The sequence below is a fragment of the Eubalaena glacialis genome, chromosome 9 (assembly GCF_028564815.1).
Source record: "Eubalaena glacialis isolate mEubGla1 chromosome 9, mEubGla1.1.hap2.+ XY, whole genome shotgun sequence".
NCBI classification, from domain to species: Eukaryota; Metazoa; Chordata; class Mammalia; order Artiodactyla; family Balaenidae; genus Eubalaena; species Eubalaena glacialis.
In genome coordinates this window covers 90,612,604-90,634,126 of record NC_083724.1, presented here as the reverse complement: position 1 = coordinate 90,634,126, position 21,523 = coordinate 90,612,604, and the positions used below count along the sequence as shown (strand labels likewise).

The window sequence follows — 21,523 nt, the reverse complement described above, 5'->3', positions numbered from 1 at the left end:
TTTTTCCAGCTTTTTTGAGTTATAATTGACAAATAAATGCATTGTCAGACAATATTTAATGTGATGATTTGATATGTGTATACAATGTGAAAGGATTCCCCCATTCAGTTAATTAACACATCCATCATCTCACATATTTACCTTTTTAAAACGTTTTTGTGAGAATATTTAAGTTCTACACTCAGCAAATTTTAATTATACAATATTGTGTGTATACACAATTATACTATACAGTGTTATCAACTATAGTCAACATTAGATCCTCAGACCTTATTCATCTTATAACTAGAAGTGTATATCCTTTTACAAAACTTTCTCTTTTTGCCTCACCAGACCCTGGCAACCACATTCCTACTCTATGTTTCTGACTTCAAAAAAACCTTTTTTTTTTTTTTTTTTTTTTTTTTAAGATTCCGTACATAAGTGATACCATGCAGTCATTGTCTTTCTCTGTCTGGCTTTATTTCGTTTAACATATGCCCTTCAGGTTCATCCAGGTTGCTGCAAATAACAGGATTTTCTTCTTATTTTAGATGTAGGTTGCGGGCCCGCGCCCCCCACGCCCCCGCGCCAGCAATGGCAGCTGCGGCCTCGGCGGCTCCGGGCCGAGCTAGACCCGGGACGAGGAGGGGCTGAGCCGCGGGGGATCCTGGAATCGGCGGGGAGGTGGGGATTCTGGGAGGAAAACTCCATTTCCTCCTTCCCCGCCGGCCTCTCCCCTCCACCCCGGCACCCCAAATTTCCATGTGTCGCCTCCCGGGCGCAGAGCGCCGGTGTTAAGCGAGGCGGCGGCCGCGGCTGGGAAAATGCTGGGCATGTACGTGCCGGACAGGTTCTCCCTGAAGTCCTCCCGGGTTCAGGACGGGATGGGGCTCTACACGGCCCGCAGAGTGAGAAAGGGTGAAAAGTTTGGACCATTTGCTGGAGAGAAGAGAATGCCCGAAGACTTGGATGAAAATATGGATTACAGGTTGATGTGGGAGGTCATACTGTTAAAAAAAATTAAAGATGTTTTCAGACAAGCAAAACCCAGCAGACCTGCACCGAAAGAAATACTAAAGTAAAGGTAGCTCTTCTGGGAGAAGAAAAATGAATCCTGATGGAAACTCAGAAATTCAGAACAGGGCGAAGATCAACAAAGGGCAAATATATGGGTTCGTGGGAGTAAGGGAGAAGTTCTGTACATTTTGGATGCTACCAACCCACGGCACTCCAACTGGCTTCGCTTTGTTCATGAGGCACCATCTCAGGAGCACAAGAATTTGGCTGCCATTCAGGAAGGAGAAAACATTTTCTATTTGGCAATTGAAGATATAGAAACAGATACAGAGCTTCTGATTGGCTACCTGGATAGTGACATGGAGGCCGATGAAGAAGAACAGCAAATTATGACCATGATCAAAGAAGAGGAAGGTAACAATGCTAAAGGACGATCAACAGCTGGCAGAAAAGATCGCTTTGGCTGTAAAGAGGACTATGCCTGTCCCCAGTGTGAATCGAGTTTTACCAGTGAGGAAATTCTTGCTGAGCATCTTCAGACATTGCACCAGAAACCCACAGAGGAGAAAGAATTTAAGTGCAAGAGCTGTGGGAAGAAATTCCCAGTTAAACAGGCTTTGCAAAGACATGTTCTTCAGTGCTCAGCGAAAAGCAGTCTGAAGGATTCTTCACGAAGTTTTCAGTGCTCTGTTTGCAATTCTTCCTTCAGTTCAGCATCGAGTTTTGAGCAGCACCAGGAGACTTGCCGGGGAGATGCCAGGTTTGTGTGTAAGGCTGACAGCTGTGGAAAGAGACTGAAGAGCAGGGACGCCCTGAGAAGACACCAGGAAAACATCCACGCCGGGGATCCTAAGAAAAAACTCATATGTTCAGTGTGCAATAAAAAGTGTTCTTCAGCATCAAGCCTGCAGGAACATAGGAAGATTCATGAGATATTTGACTGTCAAGAATGTATGAAGAAATTCATTTCAGCCAATCAGCTAAAACGTCATATGATCACCCACTCAGAAAAACGACCCTATAATTGTGAGATTTGTAATAAATCTTTCAAGAGGCTCGATCAAGTGGGTGCTCACAAAGTAATACACAGTGAAGATAAACCTTACAAATGCAAGCTTTGTGGAAAGGGATTTGCCCACAGAAATGTTTACAAGAATCACAAGAAGACCCACTCTGAAGAGAGGCCTTTCCAATGTGAGGAATGTAAAGCTTTGTTCCGGACCCCATTTTCTTTGCAGAGACACCTGCTCATACATAACAGTGAGAGGACTTTCAAGTGTCATCACTGTGATGCTACCTTTAAAAGGAAGGACACCTTAAATGTTCATGTCCAGGTGGTTCACGAAAGACACAAGAAGTACAGATGTGAGCTGTGTAATAAGGCATTTGTTACACCTTCAGTGCTTAGAAGTCATAAGAAAACACATACAGGAGAAAAGGAGAAAATCTGCCCATATTGTGGCCAGAAATTTGCGAGCAGTGGTACACTGAGAGTCCATATCCGTAGCCACACAGGTGAGCGTCCCTATCAATGCCCTTACTGTGAAAAAGGATTCAGTAAAAATGACGGGCTGAAGATGCACATTCGTACTCACATCAGGGAGAAGCCATACAAGTGCTCAGAGTGCAGCAAGGCCTTCAGCCAGAAGCGAGGCCTGGATGAGCACAAGAGGACGCACACCGGAGAAAAGCCTTTTCAGTGTGACCTTGCAGCTGCCGTAATTTTCCCATGGTGACTATGTAAATGGACTTGCACTTCGTATCCCTCACAACACACTGTTCAACAGATATTAATGGAATGACTACTCTTGCCTTCCTGTTCCTTAGGACTAGTAAGGAGAGACATTAAAAAGCACACAAATAATTAATTACACTCGAGGTTTGTGACTTGGCTTTTAGCCTGAAGAAAATGCTGATCCGACACAAGATGACTCATAATCCCAATCGTCCACTGGCAGAATGCCAGTTTTGCCATAAGAAGTTTACAAGGAATGACTACCTCAAAGTGCACATGGACAATATCCATGGAGAGGCTGACAGCTAATGGTAGCTGTAAAGGAATTAAGCCATTCAGAAGGGCTCCTAATACGAAACCCAGATTTCTCTCAGCTGATTAGCGTAGCAGAAGTAGCCAAAAGTAATTCACTGGTCTCATAGTTCTTATTTGCCTACCTTTAGAGTCTGTAGATACATATGCAAAATAAAAAAAAAAAAAATCCTACTTTTGTCAAGAAATGGTACAAATGGAAAAAAATAACTTTGTAGCCTTCCAAAATACTACTTGTGTTATGTCTTATAAAAATGGAAAAAGGAGCCATGGCTCTTCTTCTTGGCCATCTCTCTATAGTGAAGTTTATTAACATACTCTGTTATTAGGCTTTTTTATTTTATTGTTATCCTTGTGTATGTATGTGTGTCTGTGTGTGTGTGCACTTGTGATGCTGGTTATTGCAACTGGTTATTACTAGTTTAGCCAGAAAGAGATTAAGATTTCCAAGATATTTCACTGCAGATAAGGATAAGGGGCAAGAGTTTTCAAAGTCTCAAGCATGATAACAGGATAAAACTTGCTAAAACAGGCCAAAAGTTGATCTTATTTAATAAATAGCTCCTTATAACAGATCAGTTTAAAATAAAGAGGTATTTAAGAACTAAAACATTGATTGAAATGTTGTTCATTTTAGACAATTCTCAGGAAACATTATTTCCTCTCTCATTCATATGCTGACATTCATGGTCTAGATAAGATCAACACAAAAATGACCATAACACTTAAATATTTATCAGGCTGATCCTCCTGAGTTTATACTAGCGAGCTTTAGAAATTAACAATATATAAATATATATAACTAAAAATGGAAACAAAATAGGTTCTCATTATCTGCTGACTGACAGGGTAACAGGACGGTAGGTGTATTACAGTATTAGTCATGATACACCTGGCCCTTTACCCTCTCATTTCATAAACGTGCACAGAACATGTTAGTACAGACATAACAGAGTCCTCAGAGCATTTACATTCTGTTTCACAAAAGACATTTTTCAGAATCTTGGCAGTAGATAATTCTGAAACACTTTTGAATTAACTCTCAATCCTATATAATTAGGAATCCAGAATAAAAAACATAAACCTGGCAATTGTTATGATTGAAATTATCACTGATGCTTAAGGGGAATTGAAGCAAGAAGCATAATTTCTTCCTTTAGGTTAAATTTCAATTCAATACTTGAGAGCAACATACAATGAACAGCTTGTTTTGGGAGAAGATACGATAAAATGTAATAGTGTTGTCAAAGCAGTGTAGAAGAATCCAAAAACCAGAAAAAAATTAAAATGAAGCCCAATTCATGAACTTTCCTCTTTGGAGACCATTCAAAAGAGAGAGGAAGTGTAATTTTAAGGAAGTTTTTTACTTCTAATGATTTCTGGAGAAAGGTTATCTGAAGACAGTTCTTTGAAGTCAGGAATCTTGTTTTAGAATTATATTTATGCTCAGTTGCAATTTTAAAAAGAAACATAAAGATTTGTTATAGATGTTTAAACTCTGTGAAAATACTAAATTTGAGACTCACCAGAGACAATTTTTAAAAATATAAATGCCCAGATTATAATTTAGAAGATATCTAAGTATGGCTATAGGTAGCATTTGTTCTGAAATTATAGACTGTATTTTATACAGATAGATTTTGGTCTTGTTTCTTCTCACTGTGTCATTTGTTTCAGTAGTATATTTTTAGATCTAAAGTTTTCAATTTAACATGACAGTGTGCTTAATATCATTTGAATATAAAAGGACAGCTGTAAAATTTAGTAGTGTGTATTATTTAAACACGTTCTGCTCATTCCTTTGGATGCTGCCTTCTCTGTATGGGATGCTTCATAGCCCGATTATGTGATGAATGTGAAACTTGAAAGGAAGCCAAATACCAATTTTGTATAATCTCAGTGACTCACAATTTACAGGGCTGCTGAGGAAATTACCCCCAAAACCATGTTATGTCCATGCTGCGGAGTGAGCTGATGAGGACGAGGTGCTGGACCTGATCAGGCTGAAGGTTTGTAGTCAAGCAAAACTTGAGAAAATGGTGTGGAGAGATGTACTGGTACACCATCCTTTCTTTTCAAAGCACTGAAACCAAAACAGGTCCTTAAAAGACTATTTGCGTGCTGTCACCTTTTATCCAAAAGATGACTGATTATTTATAAGCATCTCAGATATATTAGTATTTGTACCCTGGAACTTTTAAATCACTTAGCAATAACAAAAAGATAAGAAGTGATTTGGTTTGATAGAGAAATTAAGAGCATAAATAAGACAATCATAGAGGGAAAGACTTAGAGGCAAGCTGGAGTGCAGGTACTCACTTTGAAATATCTTTCTCTTCTTTTCTGCTGTAGAAGGTTATGGCTCCTGTACCATCTTGGGAAAAGGCCAAATTCTTACCCTGAAGTCAGGGCTAAATAATTTTGAAAGGTATTCAATAATACGGGTAGGTTCAGATATGTTTTTATATCTTTGTATATTAACATTCAAGATATTTGTATATCTAGAATTTCTTTTTGCTTTACAATCACTGGCTTCTATTATTTTTTTTTCCATTCCTTTTTTTTTTTTTTTGGTGGGGGGAGGTAGTTGTTGACTGTACCAAACACTTTGTTGATTAATCATGATTAACAGTTGCAGCATAAACGTAAAAAAAAAAAAAAAAAAAAAAAAAAAAGATGTAGGTTATACATTTAGATTTATTAAATACTTTGAATTAGTTTTGTATGTGATGTTAGGTATGGATTGAGGTTAATATTTTTTTATGTATAGATATTCAATTATTTCATCACATTGTTGAAAATCTTATTTCTCCAATAATTATTTTTGCACCTTTGTCAAAATTAAGTCTCTATAAATGTGTGGATCTATTTCTGGACTCCATTCTTTTCCTTTGCTCTATTGGTCTATCTTGATACTGATGCCAACCTGTCTTGGCACTGTCACTTTAAAATAAGTCTGAAGTCAGATAGTTTAAGGACTCCAACTCTGTTCTTCTTTTTCAAAGTTGCCTTGGATATTCTAGATCCTTTGCCTTTGTATATGAATTTTAGAATCAGCTTTTAAGTGTCTACCAAAAAAGCATTCTAGGGTTTTGATTGGGATTGTACTGAATCTAGAGATCAATGACATCATTACAATATTGAATCTTTTGATCTATAAACATAGCATATCTCTGAATTTATTTAGGTTCTTTTTAATTTCTCTCCACAGTGTTTTGTGGTTTTATTGCACATCTTTTATCAGATTTACCTTTTAATAAATCGTATTTTTGATGGTATTGTAAGTGGAATATTTTTTAAATTTCTAATTGCTACTGGTATGTAGAAAGACAGTTGATTTTTGTGTATTGATCTTATATAAAAAACTTTCTAAACACACAGAGTGGTCCTAAAAGCTTTTTGCGCAGATCATAGGATTTTCTATACAGACAATGAAGTCATCTGTAAACAGAGACAATTTTATTTCTTCCCTTTCTAACTTGAATGCCTCATTTCTTTTTCTTGTCTTATTGCACTGGCTAGGACTTCTAGCAAAATGCTGAACAGAAGTGGTGAGAATGGACATACTTGCCTTGCACCTGATCTTAGGTGAACACATTCAGCTTTTCACTACTAATTATGATGTTAACTACAGGTTTTTCATAGGTCCCCTTTATCAGGTTGAAGAAGTTCTCTCCTATTCCTAGTTTGCCAAAGTTTTTCAAAAAATTGAAGTATAGTTGATTTACAATGTTGTGTTAGTTTCAGGTGTATAGCAAAGTGATATATATATATATATATATATATTCCTTTCCATTATAGGTTATTACAAGTTATTGAATAGAGTTCCCTGTGCTATACAGTAGGTTCTTATTGTTTATCTATTTTATATAGTACTGTGTATCTGTTAATCTCAAATTCCTAATTTATTCCTCCCCCCCCTTCCCCTTTGGTAACCATAAGTTTGTTTTCTGTGTATGTGAGTCTGTTTTGTAAATAAGTTCATTTGTATCATTTTTTTAGATTCCATGTATAAGTGATATCATCTGATATTTGTCTTTCTCTGCCTGACTTAGTTTGATAATTTCTAGGTCCATCCATGTTACTACAAATGGCATTATTTTATTCTTTTCCATGGCTGGGGGTATGTATGTATATATATATATGTGTGTATAAATATATATATATGTGTATATATATATATATATATATATATATATATATATATATATATTCCACATCTATATCCATTCATCTGTCCAAGTACACTTAGGTTGCTTCTATGTCTTGGCTATTGCAAATAGTGCTACTCCAAAGGATTTTATTAGAAACAGGTATGGGTTGTTTTCAAATGATATTTGTGTGTTTATTCAGATTTTTTTTTCTTTGTAATCTATTCATAAGTTTAATTACATTGATTGATTTTTGAAGATTAAACCAACCTGGCATTCCTAAGAAAAACACCACTTGTGTATGTATTAGCCTTTTTATATATTGCTGGATTTGATTTGCTAAAATTGTGTTAAGATTTTTTCCACTTATATTCATGAGGGATATTGGCCTGCAGTTTTCTTTTCTTTTAATGTCTTTGGTTTTAGAATCTGGGTAAGGTTGACCTCATAATATAAACTGAAAAGTAGCCCTATCTCTCAATTTTCTTTTCATTTATGTAGAATTGACATTATTTCTTCCTAAATGTTTGGTAAAATTTGCCAGTGAAGCCACTGTTGCTTCACAACCTCCTTGGGAGTTTCCCAGATGTAATATGAAACTGACCCCATATGCAGAAGGCAGGGAGAGACCAAAGAAAGAGACAGATCACTTCAGATTTGTAAGTGACAGGTTTAATAAACAAGGGAACTTATTTATGAGGCTTGTCTGGGGTGGCCTCAAGATTAGTAGATCTCTGCATCTGCCTGCTAAATCTTAAAAATTTATATAGAGCCCTTAACTTGTTCAGTCACATATACCATCCGGATAGTCTCAACACCATATTTCTATTTCAAGGCTGTATCCTTGGGGTAACTTTTGGGAGTGGGGGTGGCAAGCAGAACACATTCCAAAGACAGAGGAGTGGGTGGGGAGCCTCCAGTTGCCTGGGTCCATTTTGAGGGTCAACTTGTGGTTACATCTTCTCAATGACCTCCCCCAACAGCCGTCTTGACCTAGAGGTTATTTTTGTGTGGGAAGATTTTAAACTACAAATTCAGTTTTTAAAATAGGTGTGGGGCTATTCTGGCTATTTCTTATTGAGTGAAGTTAGGTAGGCTTGTCTTTTGAGGAATTTGTGCATTTCACCTTAGTTGTCAAATCTATTAGAATAATGTGTTTATAATTACCCTTTATTATCTTTTTAATATCTGTAGAATCTATTGTTATGTTAATTGTCTTATTCCTGATATGGTCATTTTTATGCATTTTTTTGATCAGCCTGAATAGATGTTTACAAATATGGAATTTCTCAGAGAACAAAGTTTTAGTTTCATTAACTTTCTGTAGTTTTATTTTGCTCATTTTTATTTTGTTGATTTCCACACTGATAGTTTTTATTTCCTTTATTTGGCATATTTTGGCTTTATTTGCTCTTCTTTTTCTGGTTTTTAAGGTGGAAGCTGAAGTCATTGACTTGAGAGCTTTTCTAATGTAATTATTTAGTGCTATAAATTTCCCTCTACATTCTCAATGAGGGCTATCCCACTAATCTTAAAATATGTTTTCTTTTTTATTCAGCTCAAAATACATTTTAATTGTTTGACTCTATTTTAACCCATGAGTTATTTATAAGTGTTTAATTCTGTTTTCAATTATGTAAAGAAATTCTAGAGATCTTTCTGTTATTGACTTCTAATTTAATTCCACTGTTGTTAGAGAACATACATTGTGAGAACTGAACATTTTTAAGTTTATTGAGACTTATTTTATGGCCTAGAATAGTTAAATGTTCCATGTGCATTGCAAAGAACATGTATTTTGCTGGTTTTAGATGTATTCTATAAATATCAATTAAAGCAAGTTCATTAGTAGTGTTAATCAAGTCTTCTATGTTAGTATTGGATTTCCATCTACATGTTTCATCTCATTGAGAAATGAGTATTGAAATCTGACTATAATTGTGAACTTTAATATTTCTCCCTGAAATTCTATGTTCTATCAGTTTTATCTTGAGGTACTTTGAAACCATGTTATTAAGCACATAGACATTTAACAGTGTGTGTCTGTTTGATTGGCCCTTTTATCATTATATAATTAACCCTCTGTGTCCTTTATAATATTCTTTGCTCTGAAATCTTTGTTATTTATATACTTCAGCTTTCTTTAGATTAGTGTGTGTATATGTGTGTGTGTGTGTGTGTATATATATATATATATTTTTTTCCAATTCTTTTACTTTTAACCTAATCTTATATTTACATTTAATGTAGGTTTGTTGTAGGTAGAATATATATAGACCTTGCTTTTTAATCCAATCTGAGAATTTCTGGGTTTTGACCAGGGTGTTTAGAGCATTTACATTTAATATTATTATTGATATAGTTGGGTTTAAATCTATCACCTTACTATTTGCTTTCAATTGTTTCATCTTTTTCTGCCTTCTGTTAGATTGTTTTTTAATGATTCCATTCAATCTCCTTTGTTGGCTTATGAACTATAAGTCTGACTAATTACTTATAGTGATTGTTTCAGGGTTTATAGTTCACATCTTTAACTTATCACAGTTTACTTTCAAGAGACATTACACCACTTAATATATAGTATAAAAAAATTTTAAATTTGTATACTTCCATTTTTCCCCTCGTGGCTTTTGTGCTGTTCTCACACATTTTACATGTTATTTTACCATACCACATTAGACAGTCAATTATTTTTTTAAAGAGATTTAAATAATCATTTAAAAATATTTTATATTTACCCTGCTTCATGACTTCAGCCTTAGCCAAGCTCCAATAACACATTTTCTCTCCTGCCCCTTCAGATCTGGAGGTGGAATGTTCTTCCTACTATGACTAGTCTCTGGCTGCCATCTCTTCCTAGATCCTTTACCTGTCCCACAGCTCTATAAGCAGCTCCTTTATATGTTCTTCAGAAAACCACTTGCACATGCCATCTGTTTCTGGAATGATACTATACTGATATAAAAGTTAAATGTTATTTTTCTCTTTTTTCTATGAACACTTGGAAAAGCAGCTTTTGTGGGCTGTCTCAGAGGTGTCCATTATATATACCAGTTCCTGAGAAAACACTGGTCTATCATTCAGGCATTGTCCACTTTACTACTTTCAAGATGTTTCAGGTTTAATTATGGAAAGTAAATGTTTATACACATAGAGACAAAACTGTTTTGTTTAAATCAGTTATTCTACAAGCATTTATTGAATTCCTGTCATGTGCAAAGTGCTAAGCCTTATGTTGTGAATATAAATGTGAACTTTACATATGCCTTAGCATCAAGGATGATGTAGTCTATGCTGGGACCAAATATTTATCTTTGAATATAAAGTTATAGACCTATAGAGGTCTATAATAGTGACATAAATGAGATGTAGTAGTATGTCCAGGGTGCACCAGAGTGACTGATTCAATGTCTATATTCTTAGGGCTGGTTTTCTGTTGGCACAAGGCAGTGTGGCTGTACCAGGTGTAAAGTTGTAACAATATTGCAACACTTTTGTTTGATTGGTAAAGAGCTTCTGTCCTGAGCTTCCTTCACTTTGTTTTCTCACCTAGGACTATCTATAATCTTCCCTCTCTCTAGGCAGCTAAATTTCTTTAGGGCCCCACCCCAGCACTACATTACTGTCTTTTTCTTATTGGTTGTTGCTTGTGCCATACTAGAGGTCAAATATTTCAAATATCATCTCTACTTATATCTATATCTACCATGACATTCAGTTTTAAAAATGGTTTAGAACTAATTACTAGTTTATCAGAAAGATTTAGAGTAATAAAATTCATATCTAATGCTGTTAGGAACATGCATATTTAGTCACTTTATAACCCCAAACTCTGGAGGCTCATGACCTCCAGAGTTTGGGTTCATAAAGAGGAGAAGGGCAGTATCCATCTCCTCTCTTTATACAAAGATAGTGATGGAGGTTTTGATTGTGCATGTCCTGGATCTAAGTGGCCCCTACAGTTTTTAATAAGCAGGGGTGACTTATTTAGAAGGACTGGGCAGCCTGAAGCTTAGAAAGTCTCTGTGATAGAACAATTCCAAGGGTAAGCAACTGTCTCAGAGCCTTTCTATGTGGTTAGATGTTTAATAAATGTGATTTCTTTAGTGTACAAAATTGGAAATTTATATACATGGAATATAAACTCAAAATATAAATTCATGCCTGATAGTAAAATCTATAACCAACTAAAAGAAAAACTGTTCTGTTGTAACAATTCCAATATGACTGGTTGAAAGTGCAATATTAATTTTATTTATCGACATGGACCAACTTTATATTTATAGCACTCTGCAAAATGTTACGTAGTAGTAATCAGTATTTTTAAAAGGTAGTTAAGATTGGAGATAAAATGTTTAAACAAACTTATTCCAGCACCCCACAATAATAATCATCATCTAGAAAAGAGCTTATGCCTTGGCTTGTCAACACAACAAAATTGTTGAATAAGATGTGTCATACTGTTTTATCTTATTATTTGGTGAAGATGTGAGAAAAATAATAAATATCTAATGCTAATAACATCAATCTCCAAAAAAAGTTGCAAAACAATAGAAATTGAAAAAGAAAAATGCAAATAATTTTACTTTAGAATGAAAATGAAGATTAAAAGCAATGAATACTTTGGGATGTTGTGCATTTTTAGATTTGAGACTAGCCATTTGATCAATCTCACATGCATAGAGGAGAATAAAAACAAGCATATGGTGAGAATATCCTTTCTCATACTACCTGTAAACTGTCCTGGGCAATGGAAGGATGGAAAACTGTTCCCTTGGGTTAGAGAATTTATATGAGCCTTTTTTTCAAGGAGGTTTACTGTTGTACCTTACCTGTAAAGGAAACATTTTTATTATATTCCCTAGTCAATTATGTTTGTGATAATATTTTCAATCCAGACCAATTTATCTTTATTGATTAATAAAAAAATTCTTCAAGGGATTCTGTGGCTTGAAACACTGATGCAATTTTCTCTGATTTTATTAGAGAATGTAATCAATATATTTTGAAACACTATCCAAAAGTTGTGTCAGTTAAGCACCTTGTGACTTTTACTGGAGTTAAAGTATAAGTAAAAGTTAACATTTATGTCACAGAATTGTCTGATATATGTAAAATTACAGTGAGGTACTGACATAAATAGACCAATGACATATTGGATAGAAAGCCCAGATATAACCCCTTGACTATAGTCAAACAATCTTCAATAAGGGTGCCAAGACCACTCAATGGAGAAAGGACAGTTTCTTCAACAAATGGCACTGGAAAACTGTATATCCACATGCAAAAAAAATGAAACTGGACCCTAACCTTACACCATACAAAAATTAACTCAAAGTGGATTAAAAATCTAAGCATAAGACCTAATAATTCTTTTTCTAAAAGAAAAAAAATGCATCATGACGTTAGATTTGACAATGATTTTTAAGATATGACACTAAAAGCATGGGCAACAAAAGCAAAAATAAGCAAAAGGGACTACACCAAACTTAAAAACTTCTGCACAACAAAGGAAACAATCAACAGAGTGAAAAAAGTAGCCTACGGAATGGGAGAAAATATTTGCAAATTATATGTCTGTTAAGGGCTTAATATTTGAATATATAAAGAACTCTTACAACTCAACAACAACAAATAACCCAATTAAAAAATAGGCAAAGAACTTGAGTAGACATTTCTCCAAAGAACATATAGAAATGGCCAACAAACATGAAAAGATGTTCAACATCACTAATCATTAGAGAACTAAAAACCAAAACCACCATGAGATATTACCTCACACCCATTAGGATGACCAACTTAAAAAAGTTAACAAGTGTTGGTGAGGATATGATGAGATTGGAACCTTTGTGCTCTGTTGGCAGGAATGTAAAATGGTGCAGCTGCTATGGAAAACAGTATAACAATTCCTCAAAATATTAAAAATCGAATTACCGCATGATCAGAAATATGACTCTGGGTATATACCCAAAATAATTGAAAGCAGGATCTTCCATGTCTATGTTTATTGCAGCATTATTCACAATAGCCAAGAGATAGAAACAACCCAGATGTCCATCAATGGATAAATGGATAAGAAAATGTGGTATATACATACAATGGAATAGTATTCAGCCTTAAAAAAGAAAGATTTTGTTACATCTACTACATGGATGAACTTTTTAAGGACATTATGCTTAATTTAATAAACCAGTTACAAAATGACAGACGCTATAATTTCACTTATATGAGATATCTAAAGTAGTAAAACTCATAGAAACAGAAAGTATAATGGTGGTTGCTAGGGGCTGGGTGGGGGGAGACGAGAAAGGAGAACTATTGTTCAATCAATGTGGAGTTTCAGTTTTGCAAAATGAAAACATTCAAGAGATCTGTTGTACAACAATGTGAATATACTTTCTACTACTGAACTATACACTTAAAAATGGTTATGATAGTAAATGTTATGTGTTTTTTTTGTGTGTGTGTGTGTAAGTCTTTTTTTTTTTTTTCACACACACTGTATTTTATTTTTACAAGAGATAAATAGACTGACACCAAGCATTGTACATGGATGACCACAACAAAAGCAACAATGATTGCAATTACCAAACATGAAACACACTCATACTATGTCATAATATTGACATTCAGTCCAGTAATCCTCCACTGCAACAGCTCCTTTACTTTGCAGTGAAAATTGATTTGTATATTCTTTGCCTCTGAGTTCTTGTGGGATTTTTTCTTTTTTTAAATTCAACCAGAAAGTCACAAAAATTATACTCATCCTCATCAGTTCACTCAGTCCCATGTAATTAATTTTTTTTTTTCATCTTGATCTTTTGTTAGCACTTTTATGAGCTCATCAGTTTTTCATTAGAGTTCTGAAAATGCTTATTCATTCAGTTCAGCAGTACAGTCAGGTACCAGAAACCTGTACTTGTCAGAGTCTTTTCCATGAATTTCCTGAAGATGAAACCCTTTTATAGGAACATATTTACAAAAGCATCAGAGTACACCCAGAACTGTCTGTAAATGACAAAAGACTTAAAAATGACCACGGTTAAAGATTTGATGAAAGTTCATAATAATGCAGTTCACAAGAAAATTAGTTATTTCTGAGATACACATTTTAAAGTAATAACTAGGATTATGACTTATAACATTATACCAGAACATATAAGATTTTTAGAAATTTCATGTAATGTCTGAAACATTTATATTAACATATTTCCATACAAATAACCCAATGAAAGTTTAGTATTAGTTGTTTTGTTTGTTTATACTGCAGGTTCTTATTAGTCATCAATTTTATACACATCAGTGTATACATGTCAATCCCAATCGCCCAATTCAGCACACCACTATCCCCACCCCACCGCAGTTTTCCCCCCTTGGTGTCCATATGTCTGTTCTCTACATCTGTGTCTCGACTTCTGCCCTGCAAACTGGCTCATCTGTACCATTTTTCTAGGTTCCACATACATGCGTTAATATACAATATTTGTTTTTCTCTTTCTGACTTACTTCACTCGGTATGACAGTCTCTAGATTCATCCACGTCTCAACAAATGACTCAATTTCGTTCCTTTTTATGGCTGAGTAATATTCCATTGTATATATGTACCACTACTTCTTTATCCATTCGTCTGTTGATGGGCATTTAGGTTGCTTCCATGACCTGGCTATTGTAAATAGTGCTGCAATGAACATTTGGGTGCATGTGTCTTTTTGAATTACGGTTTTCTCTGGGTATATGCCCAGTAGTGGGATTGCTGGGTCATATGGTAATTCTATTTTTAGTTTTTTAAGGAACCTCCATATTGTTCTCCATAGTGGCTGTATCAATTTACATTCCCACCAACAGTGCAAGAGGGTTCCCTTTTCTCCACACCCTCTCCAGCATTTGTTGTTTGTAGATTTTCTGATGATGCCCATTCTAATTGGTGTGAGGTGATACCTCATTGTAGTTTTGATTTGCATTTCTCTAATAATTAGTGATGTTGAGCATCTTTTCATGTGCTTCTTGGCCGTCTGTATGTCTTCTTTGGAGAAATGTCTATTTAGGTCTTCTGCCCATTTTTGGATTGGGTTGTTTGTTTCTTTAATATTGAGCTGAATGAGATCTTTATATATTTTGGAGATTAATCCTTTGTCCGTTGATTCGTTTGCAAATATTTTCTCCCATTCTGAGGGTTGTCTTTTTGTCTTGTTTATGGTTTCCTTTGCTGTGCAAAAGCTTTGAAGTTTCATTAGGTCCCATTTGTTTATTTTTGTTTTTATTTCCATTACTCTAGGAGGTGGATCAAAAACGATCTTGCTGTGATTTATGTCAAAGAGTGTTCTTCCTATGTTTTCCTCTAAGAGTTTTATAGTGTCCAGTCTTACATTTAGGTCTGTAATCCATTTTGAGCTTATTTTTGTGTATGGTGTTAGGGAGTATTCTAATTTCATTCTTTTACATGTAGCTGTCCAGTTTTCCCAGCACCACTTATTGAAGAGACTGTCTTTTCTCCATCATATACCTTTGCCTCCTTTGTCATAGATTAGTTGACCATAGGTGCGTGGGTTTATCTCTGGGCTTTCTATCTTGTTCCATTGATCTATGTTTCTGTTTTTGTGCCAGTACCATATTGTCTTGATTACTGTAGCTTTGTAGTATAGTCTGAAGTCAGGGAGTCTGATTCCTCCAGCTCCGTGTTTTTCCCTCAAGACTGCTTTGGCTATTCGGGGTCTTTTGTGTCTCCATACAAATTTTAAGATGATTTTTTCTAGCTCCGTAAAAAATGCCATTGGTAATTTGATAGGGATTGCATTGAATCTGTAGATTGCTTTGGGTAGTATAGTCATTTTCACAATGTTGATTCTTCCAATCCAAGAACATGGTATATCTCTCCATCTGTTGGTATCATCTTTAATTTCTTTCATCAGTGTCTTATAGTTTTCTGCATACAGGTCTTTTGTCTCCCTAGGTAGGTTTATTCCTAGGTATTTTATTCTTTTTGTTGCAATGGTAAATGGGAGTGTTTCCATAATTTCTCTTTCAGATTTTTCATCATTAGTGTATAGGAATGCAAGAGATTTCTGTGCATTAATTTTGTATCCTGCAACTTTACCATATTCATTAATTAGCTCTAGCAGTTTTCTGGTGGCAGTTTTAGGATTCTTTATGTATAGTATCATGTCATCTGCAAACAGTGACAGTTTTACTTCTTCTTTTCCAATTTGTGTTCTTTTTATTTCTTTTTCTTCTCTGATTGCCGTGGCTAGGACTTCCAGAACTATGTTGAATAATAGTGGTGAGAGTGGACATCCTTGTCTCGTTCCTGATCTTAGAGGAAATGCTTTCAGTTTTTCACCATTGAGAATGATGTTTGCTGTGGGTTTGTCATATATGGCCTTTATTATGTTGAGGTAGGTTCCCTCTATGCCTACTTTCTGGAGAGTTTTTATCATAAATGGGTGTTGAATTTTGTCAAAAGCTTTTTCTGCATCTATTGAGATGATCATTTGGTTTTTATTCTTCAATTTGTTAATATGGTGTATCACATTGATTGATTTGCGTATATTGAAGAATCCTTGCATCCCTGGGATAAATCCCACTTGATCGTGGTGTATGATCCTTTTAATGTGTTGTTGGATTCTGTTTGCTAGTATTTTGTTGAGGATTTTTGCATCTATATTCATCAGTGATATTGGTCTGTAATTTTCTTTTTTTGTAGTGTCTTTGTCTGGTTTTGGTATCAGGGTGATGGTGTCCTCATAGAATGAGTTTGGGAGTGTTCCTTCCTCTGCAATTTTTTGGAAGAGTTTGAGAAGGATAGGTGTTAGCTCTTCTCTAAATGTTTGATAGAATTCACCTGTGAAGCCATCTGGTCCTGGACTTTTGTTTGTTGGAAGATTTTTAATCACAGTTTCACTTTCATTACTTGTGATTGGTCTGTTCATATTTTCTGCTTCTTCCTGGTTCAGTCTTGGAAGGTTATACCTTTCTAAGAATTTGTCCATTTCTTCCAGGTTGTCCATTTTATTGGCATAAAGTTGCTTGTAGTAGTCTCTTAGGATGCTTTGTATTTCTGCGGTGTCTGTTGTAACTTCTCCTTTTTCATTTCTGATTTTATTGATTTGAGTCCTCTCCCTCTTTTTCTTGATGAGTCTGGCTAATGGCTTATCAATTTTGTTTATCTTCTCAAAGAACCAGCTTTTAGTTTTATTGATCTTTGCTATTGTTTTCTTTGTTTCTATTTCATTTATTTCTGCTCTGATCTTTATGATTTCTTTCCTTCTGCTAACTTTGGGTTTTGTTTGTTCTTCTTTCTCTAGTTTCTTTAGGTGTAAGGTTAGATTGTTTACTTGAGTCTTTGTTTGAGTCATAAACTTCCCTCTTAGAACTGCTTTTGCAGCATCCCATAGGTTTTGGGTTGTCGTGTTTTCATTGTCATTTGTCTCTAGGTATTTTTTGATTTCCTCTTTGATTTCTTCAGTAATCTCTTGGTTATTTAGTAACGTATTGTTTAGCCTCCATGTGTTTGTGTTTTTTATGCTTTTTCCCCTGTAATTCATTTCTAATCTCATAGCGTTGTGGTCAGAAAAGATGCTTGATATAATTTCAATTTTCTTAAATTTACTGAGGCTTGATTTGTGACCCAAGATGTGATCTATCCTGGAGAATGTTCCGTGCGCACTTGAGAAGAACGTGTAATCTGCTGTTTTTGGATGGAATGTCCTATAAATATCAATTAAATCTATCTGGTCTATTGTGTCATTTAAAGCTTCTGTTTCCTTATTTATTTTCATTTTGGATGATCTGTCCATTGGTGTAAGTGAGGTGTTAAAGTCCCCCACTATTATCGTGTTACTATCAATTTCCTCTTTTATAGCTGTTAGCAATTGCCTTATGTAATGAGGTGCTCCTATGTTGGGTGCATATATATTTATAATTGTTATATCTTCTTCTTGGATTGATCCCTTGATCATTATGTAGTGTCCTTCCTTGTCTCTTGTAACATTCTTTATTTTAAAGTCTATTTTATCTGATATGAGTATAGCTACTCCAGCTTTCTTTTGATTTCCATTTGCATGGAATATCTTTTTCCATCCCCTCACTTTCAGTCTGTATGTGTCCCTAGGTCTAAAGTGGGTCTCTTGTAGACAGCATATATATGGGTCTTGTTTTTGTATCCATTCAGCAAGCCTGTGTCTTTTGGCTGGAGCATTTAATCCATTCACGTTTAAGGTAATTATCGATATGTATGTTCCTATGACCATTTTCTTAATTGTTTTGGGTTTGTTTTTGTAGGTCCTTTTCTTCTCTTGTGTTTCCCACTTAGAGAAGTTCCTTTAACATTTGTTGTAGAGCTGGTTTGGTGGTGCTGAATTCTCTTAGCTTTTGCTTGTCTGTAAAGCTTTTGATTTCTCCATCAAATCTAAATGAGATCCTTGCCGGGTAGAGTAATCTTGGTTGTAGGTTCTTCCCTTTCATCACTTGAAGTATATCATGCCACTCCCTTCTGGCTTGTAGAGTTTCTGCTGACAAATCAGCTGTTAACCTTATGGGAGTTCCCTTGTATGTTATTTGTCGTTTTTCCCTTGCTGCTTTCAATAATTTTTCTTTGTCTTTAATTTTTGCCACTTTGATTACTATGTGTCTCGGCGTGCTTCTCCTTGGGTTTATCCTGTATGGGACTCTCTGCGCTTCCTGGACTTGGGTGGCTATTTCCTTTCCCATGTTAGGGAAGTTTTCGACTATAATCTCTTCAAATATTTTCTCTGGTCCTTTCTCTCTCTCTTCTCCTTCTGGGACCCCTATAATGCGAATGTTGTTGCGTTTAATGTTGTCCCAGAGGTCTCTTAGGCTGTCTTCATTTCTTTTCATTCTTTTTTCTTTAGTCTGTTCCGCAGCAGTGAATTCCACCATTCTGTCTTCCAGGTCACTTATCCGTTCTTCTGCCTCAGTTATTCTACTATTGATTCCTTCTAGTGTAGTTTTCATTTCAGTTATTGTATTGGTCATCTCTGTTTGTTTGTTCTTTAATTCTTCTAGGTCTTTGTTAATCATTTCTTGCATCTTCTCAATCTTTGCCTCCATTCTTATTCCAAGGTCCTGGATCATCTTCACTATCATTATTCTGAATTCTTTTTCTGGAAGGTTGCCTATCTCCACTTCATTTAGTTGTTTTTCTGGGGTTTTTTCTTGTTCCTTCATCTGGTATATAGCCCTCTGCCTTTTCATCTTGTCTATCTTTCTGTAAATGTGGTTTCTGTTCCACAGGCTGCAGGACTGTAGTTTTTCTTGCTTCTGCTGTCTGCCCTCTGGTAGTTGAGGCTATCTAAGAGGCTTGATGGGAGGCTCTGGAGGTGGGTAGAGCTGACTGTTGCTGTGGTGGTCAGAGCTCTGTAAAACTTTAATCCACTTGACTGTTGCTGGGTGGGGCTGGGTTCCCTCCCTGTTGGTTGTTTTGCCTGAGGCAACCCAACACTGGAGCCTACCCGGGCTCTTTGGTGGGGCTAATGGCAGACTCTGGGAGGGCTCACGCCAAGGAGTACTTCCCAGAACCTCCACTGCCAGTGTCCTTGTCCCCACGGTGAAACAGAGCCAGCCCCCGCCTCTGCAGGAGACCCCCCAACACCAGCAGTTATGTCTGGTTCAGTCTCCCCCAGGGTCACTGCTCCTTCCCCTGGGTCCCGATGCACACACTATTTTGTGTACGCCCTCCAAGAGTGGGTTCTCTGTTTCCCCCAGTCCTGTCGAAGTCCTGCAATCAATTCCCACTAGCCTTCAAAGTCTGATTCTCTATGAATTCCTCCTCCCATTGCCGGACCCCCAGGTTGGGAAGCCTGACGTGGGGCTCAGAACTTTCACTCCAGTGGGTGGACTTCTGTGGTATAAGTGCTCGCCAGTCTGTGAGTCACCCACCCAGCAGTTATGGGATTTGATTTTACTCTGATTGCACCCCTCCTACCGTCTCACTGTGGCTTCTCCTCTGTCCTTGGACGTGGGGTATCCTCCTTGGTGAAGTCCAGTGTCTTCCTGTCGATGATTGTCCAGCAGCCAGTTGTGATTCTGGTGCTCTCGCAAGAGGGAGCGAGAGCACGTCCTTCTACTCCGCCATCTTGGTTAATCCTCTCCCTACCCCTGTTATGTGTTTTTTAACAATAAAAAACAAAACTAAAATTCACTGTAAATTAGACTGGTGAATATGTCATTATTATTTATGCAATAGAAAGATAATTCTGGACAATTCATTCTATATTTCTCCTCTCTGATTCAAAAGATAGCTCAAAAAAGCCAATTTTATTCTAATTATTGAATAAAATTTTCAAATAATGTTGGACAAAAAGATGACAGTTAATGGCCTGACTGGTTTTGTTAAAAAACAATAGCTAGCTCTACATAATCACTTTGACACATTACCAGAGACTTTATAACTTATTTTGGATCAGTTTCACTTCAGGAAAATTATTGTAGATAGAGAAGAGATTATCTTTGGATATTAAGAAAAACCATATTAAATAAAGAAATCAGTGCATAGTACACCATGGTGGTCAACTGATAGATGCAGCTCTTACAGTCAGATCTTGAAAGAATTTCTGATTTCAACTCTAAGCCATTAGGTTCCACCAAGCCAATACACAGCATGTTGTGTCCATTAAAGACTCTGCTCTGGGCCATTTTTTTCTTCTTCTTCTTTTTTTTTTTTTTGGATGCGTTGTGTCTTCGTTGCTGCGCACAGGTTTTTTTTTCTCTAGTTGTGACGAGCGGGGGCTACTCTTCATTGCAGTGCGCGGGCTTCTCATTGCGGTGGCGTCTTTTGCAGAGCACGGGCTCTAGGCACTCGGGCTTCAGTAGTTGTGGAGCGTGGGCTCTAGAGCACAGGCTCAGTAGTTGTGGTGCACGGACTTAGTTGCTCCATGGCATGTGGGATCTTCCTGGACCAGGGCTGGAACCCGTGTCCCCTGCATTGGCAGGTGGATTCTTAATCACTGCACCACCAGTGAAGCCCCTGGGCCATTCTTTTCTGAAGTTGCCAATGGCAGCAACTCTGTCTCATTTCTCAAACCTATAGATTCTATCCTCCTTGTGTCCCCCATTTCTTAATCAGTTTGCAAGCACCATCTGAAGACCCTAAAAATGCATTAGTGAAGAGAAAACATGAATAACATGACATAGAACACACTTGCAGCTGGCCATCTTTGCTGCTCTCTATCTACACAGTAGTTCCAAAAAGCCAGTTGAGGACCAACAGAGATTTAGGTCCACAGGATAATGAAAACAGTAAGAATGATATAATAAATTTCTCTTAAAACTAAATTTGTTTGAATATGAAAGATTAATTCTGAAATTATG

The 21,523-nt window shown here is 36.2% G+C and overlaps 1 protein-coding gene across 2 annotated transcripts; it reads left to right on the top strand.

The window, feature by feature from the left end:
- The first annotated feature begins 584 nt into the window (after positions 1-584).
- Positions 585-3,192, top strand: LOC133097998 (PR domain zinc finger protein 5). 2 transcript variants are annotated; one of them, XM_061200600.1, is made up of 4 exons: positions 585-991; positions 1,142-1,636; positions 1,721-2,520; positions 2,607-2,662. In XM_061200600.1, exons 1-4 carry the CDS (start codon positions 807-809, stop codon positions 2,660-2,662), a joined length of 1,536 nt encoding a protein of 511 aa, XP_061056583.1. In that variant the 5' UTR covers positions 585-806. The 2 variants fall into 2 exon arrangements, with proteins under 2 accessions (XP_061056583.1, XP_061056582.1); XM_061200599.1 differs by adding an exon at positions 2,879-3,192 and having other exon boundaries at positions 1,142-2,717.
- Positions 3,193-21,523: the final 18,331 nt, after the last annotated feature.

Excerpts from the sequence above, each read along its gene's own strand:
- LOC133097998 (XM_061200599.1), top strand. The coding sequence starts at position 807 with ATGCTGGGCATGTACGTGCCGGACAGGTTCTCCCTGAAGTCCTCCCGG. Across the intron at positions 992-1,141 it reads TTGATGTGGGAGGTCATACT|GGCAAATATATGGGTTCGTG; the intron begins GTTAAAAAAAAT and ends AGATCAACAAAG. Across the intron at positions 2,718-2,878 it reads AGTGTGACCTTGCAGCTGCC|GTTTGTGACTTGGCTTTTAG; the intron begins GTAATTTTCCCA and ends ATTACACTCGAG.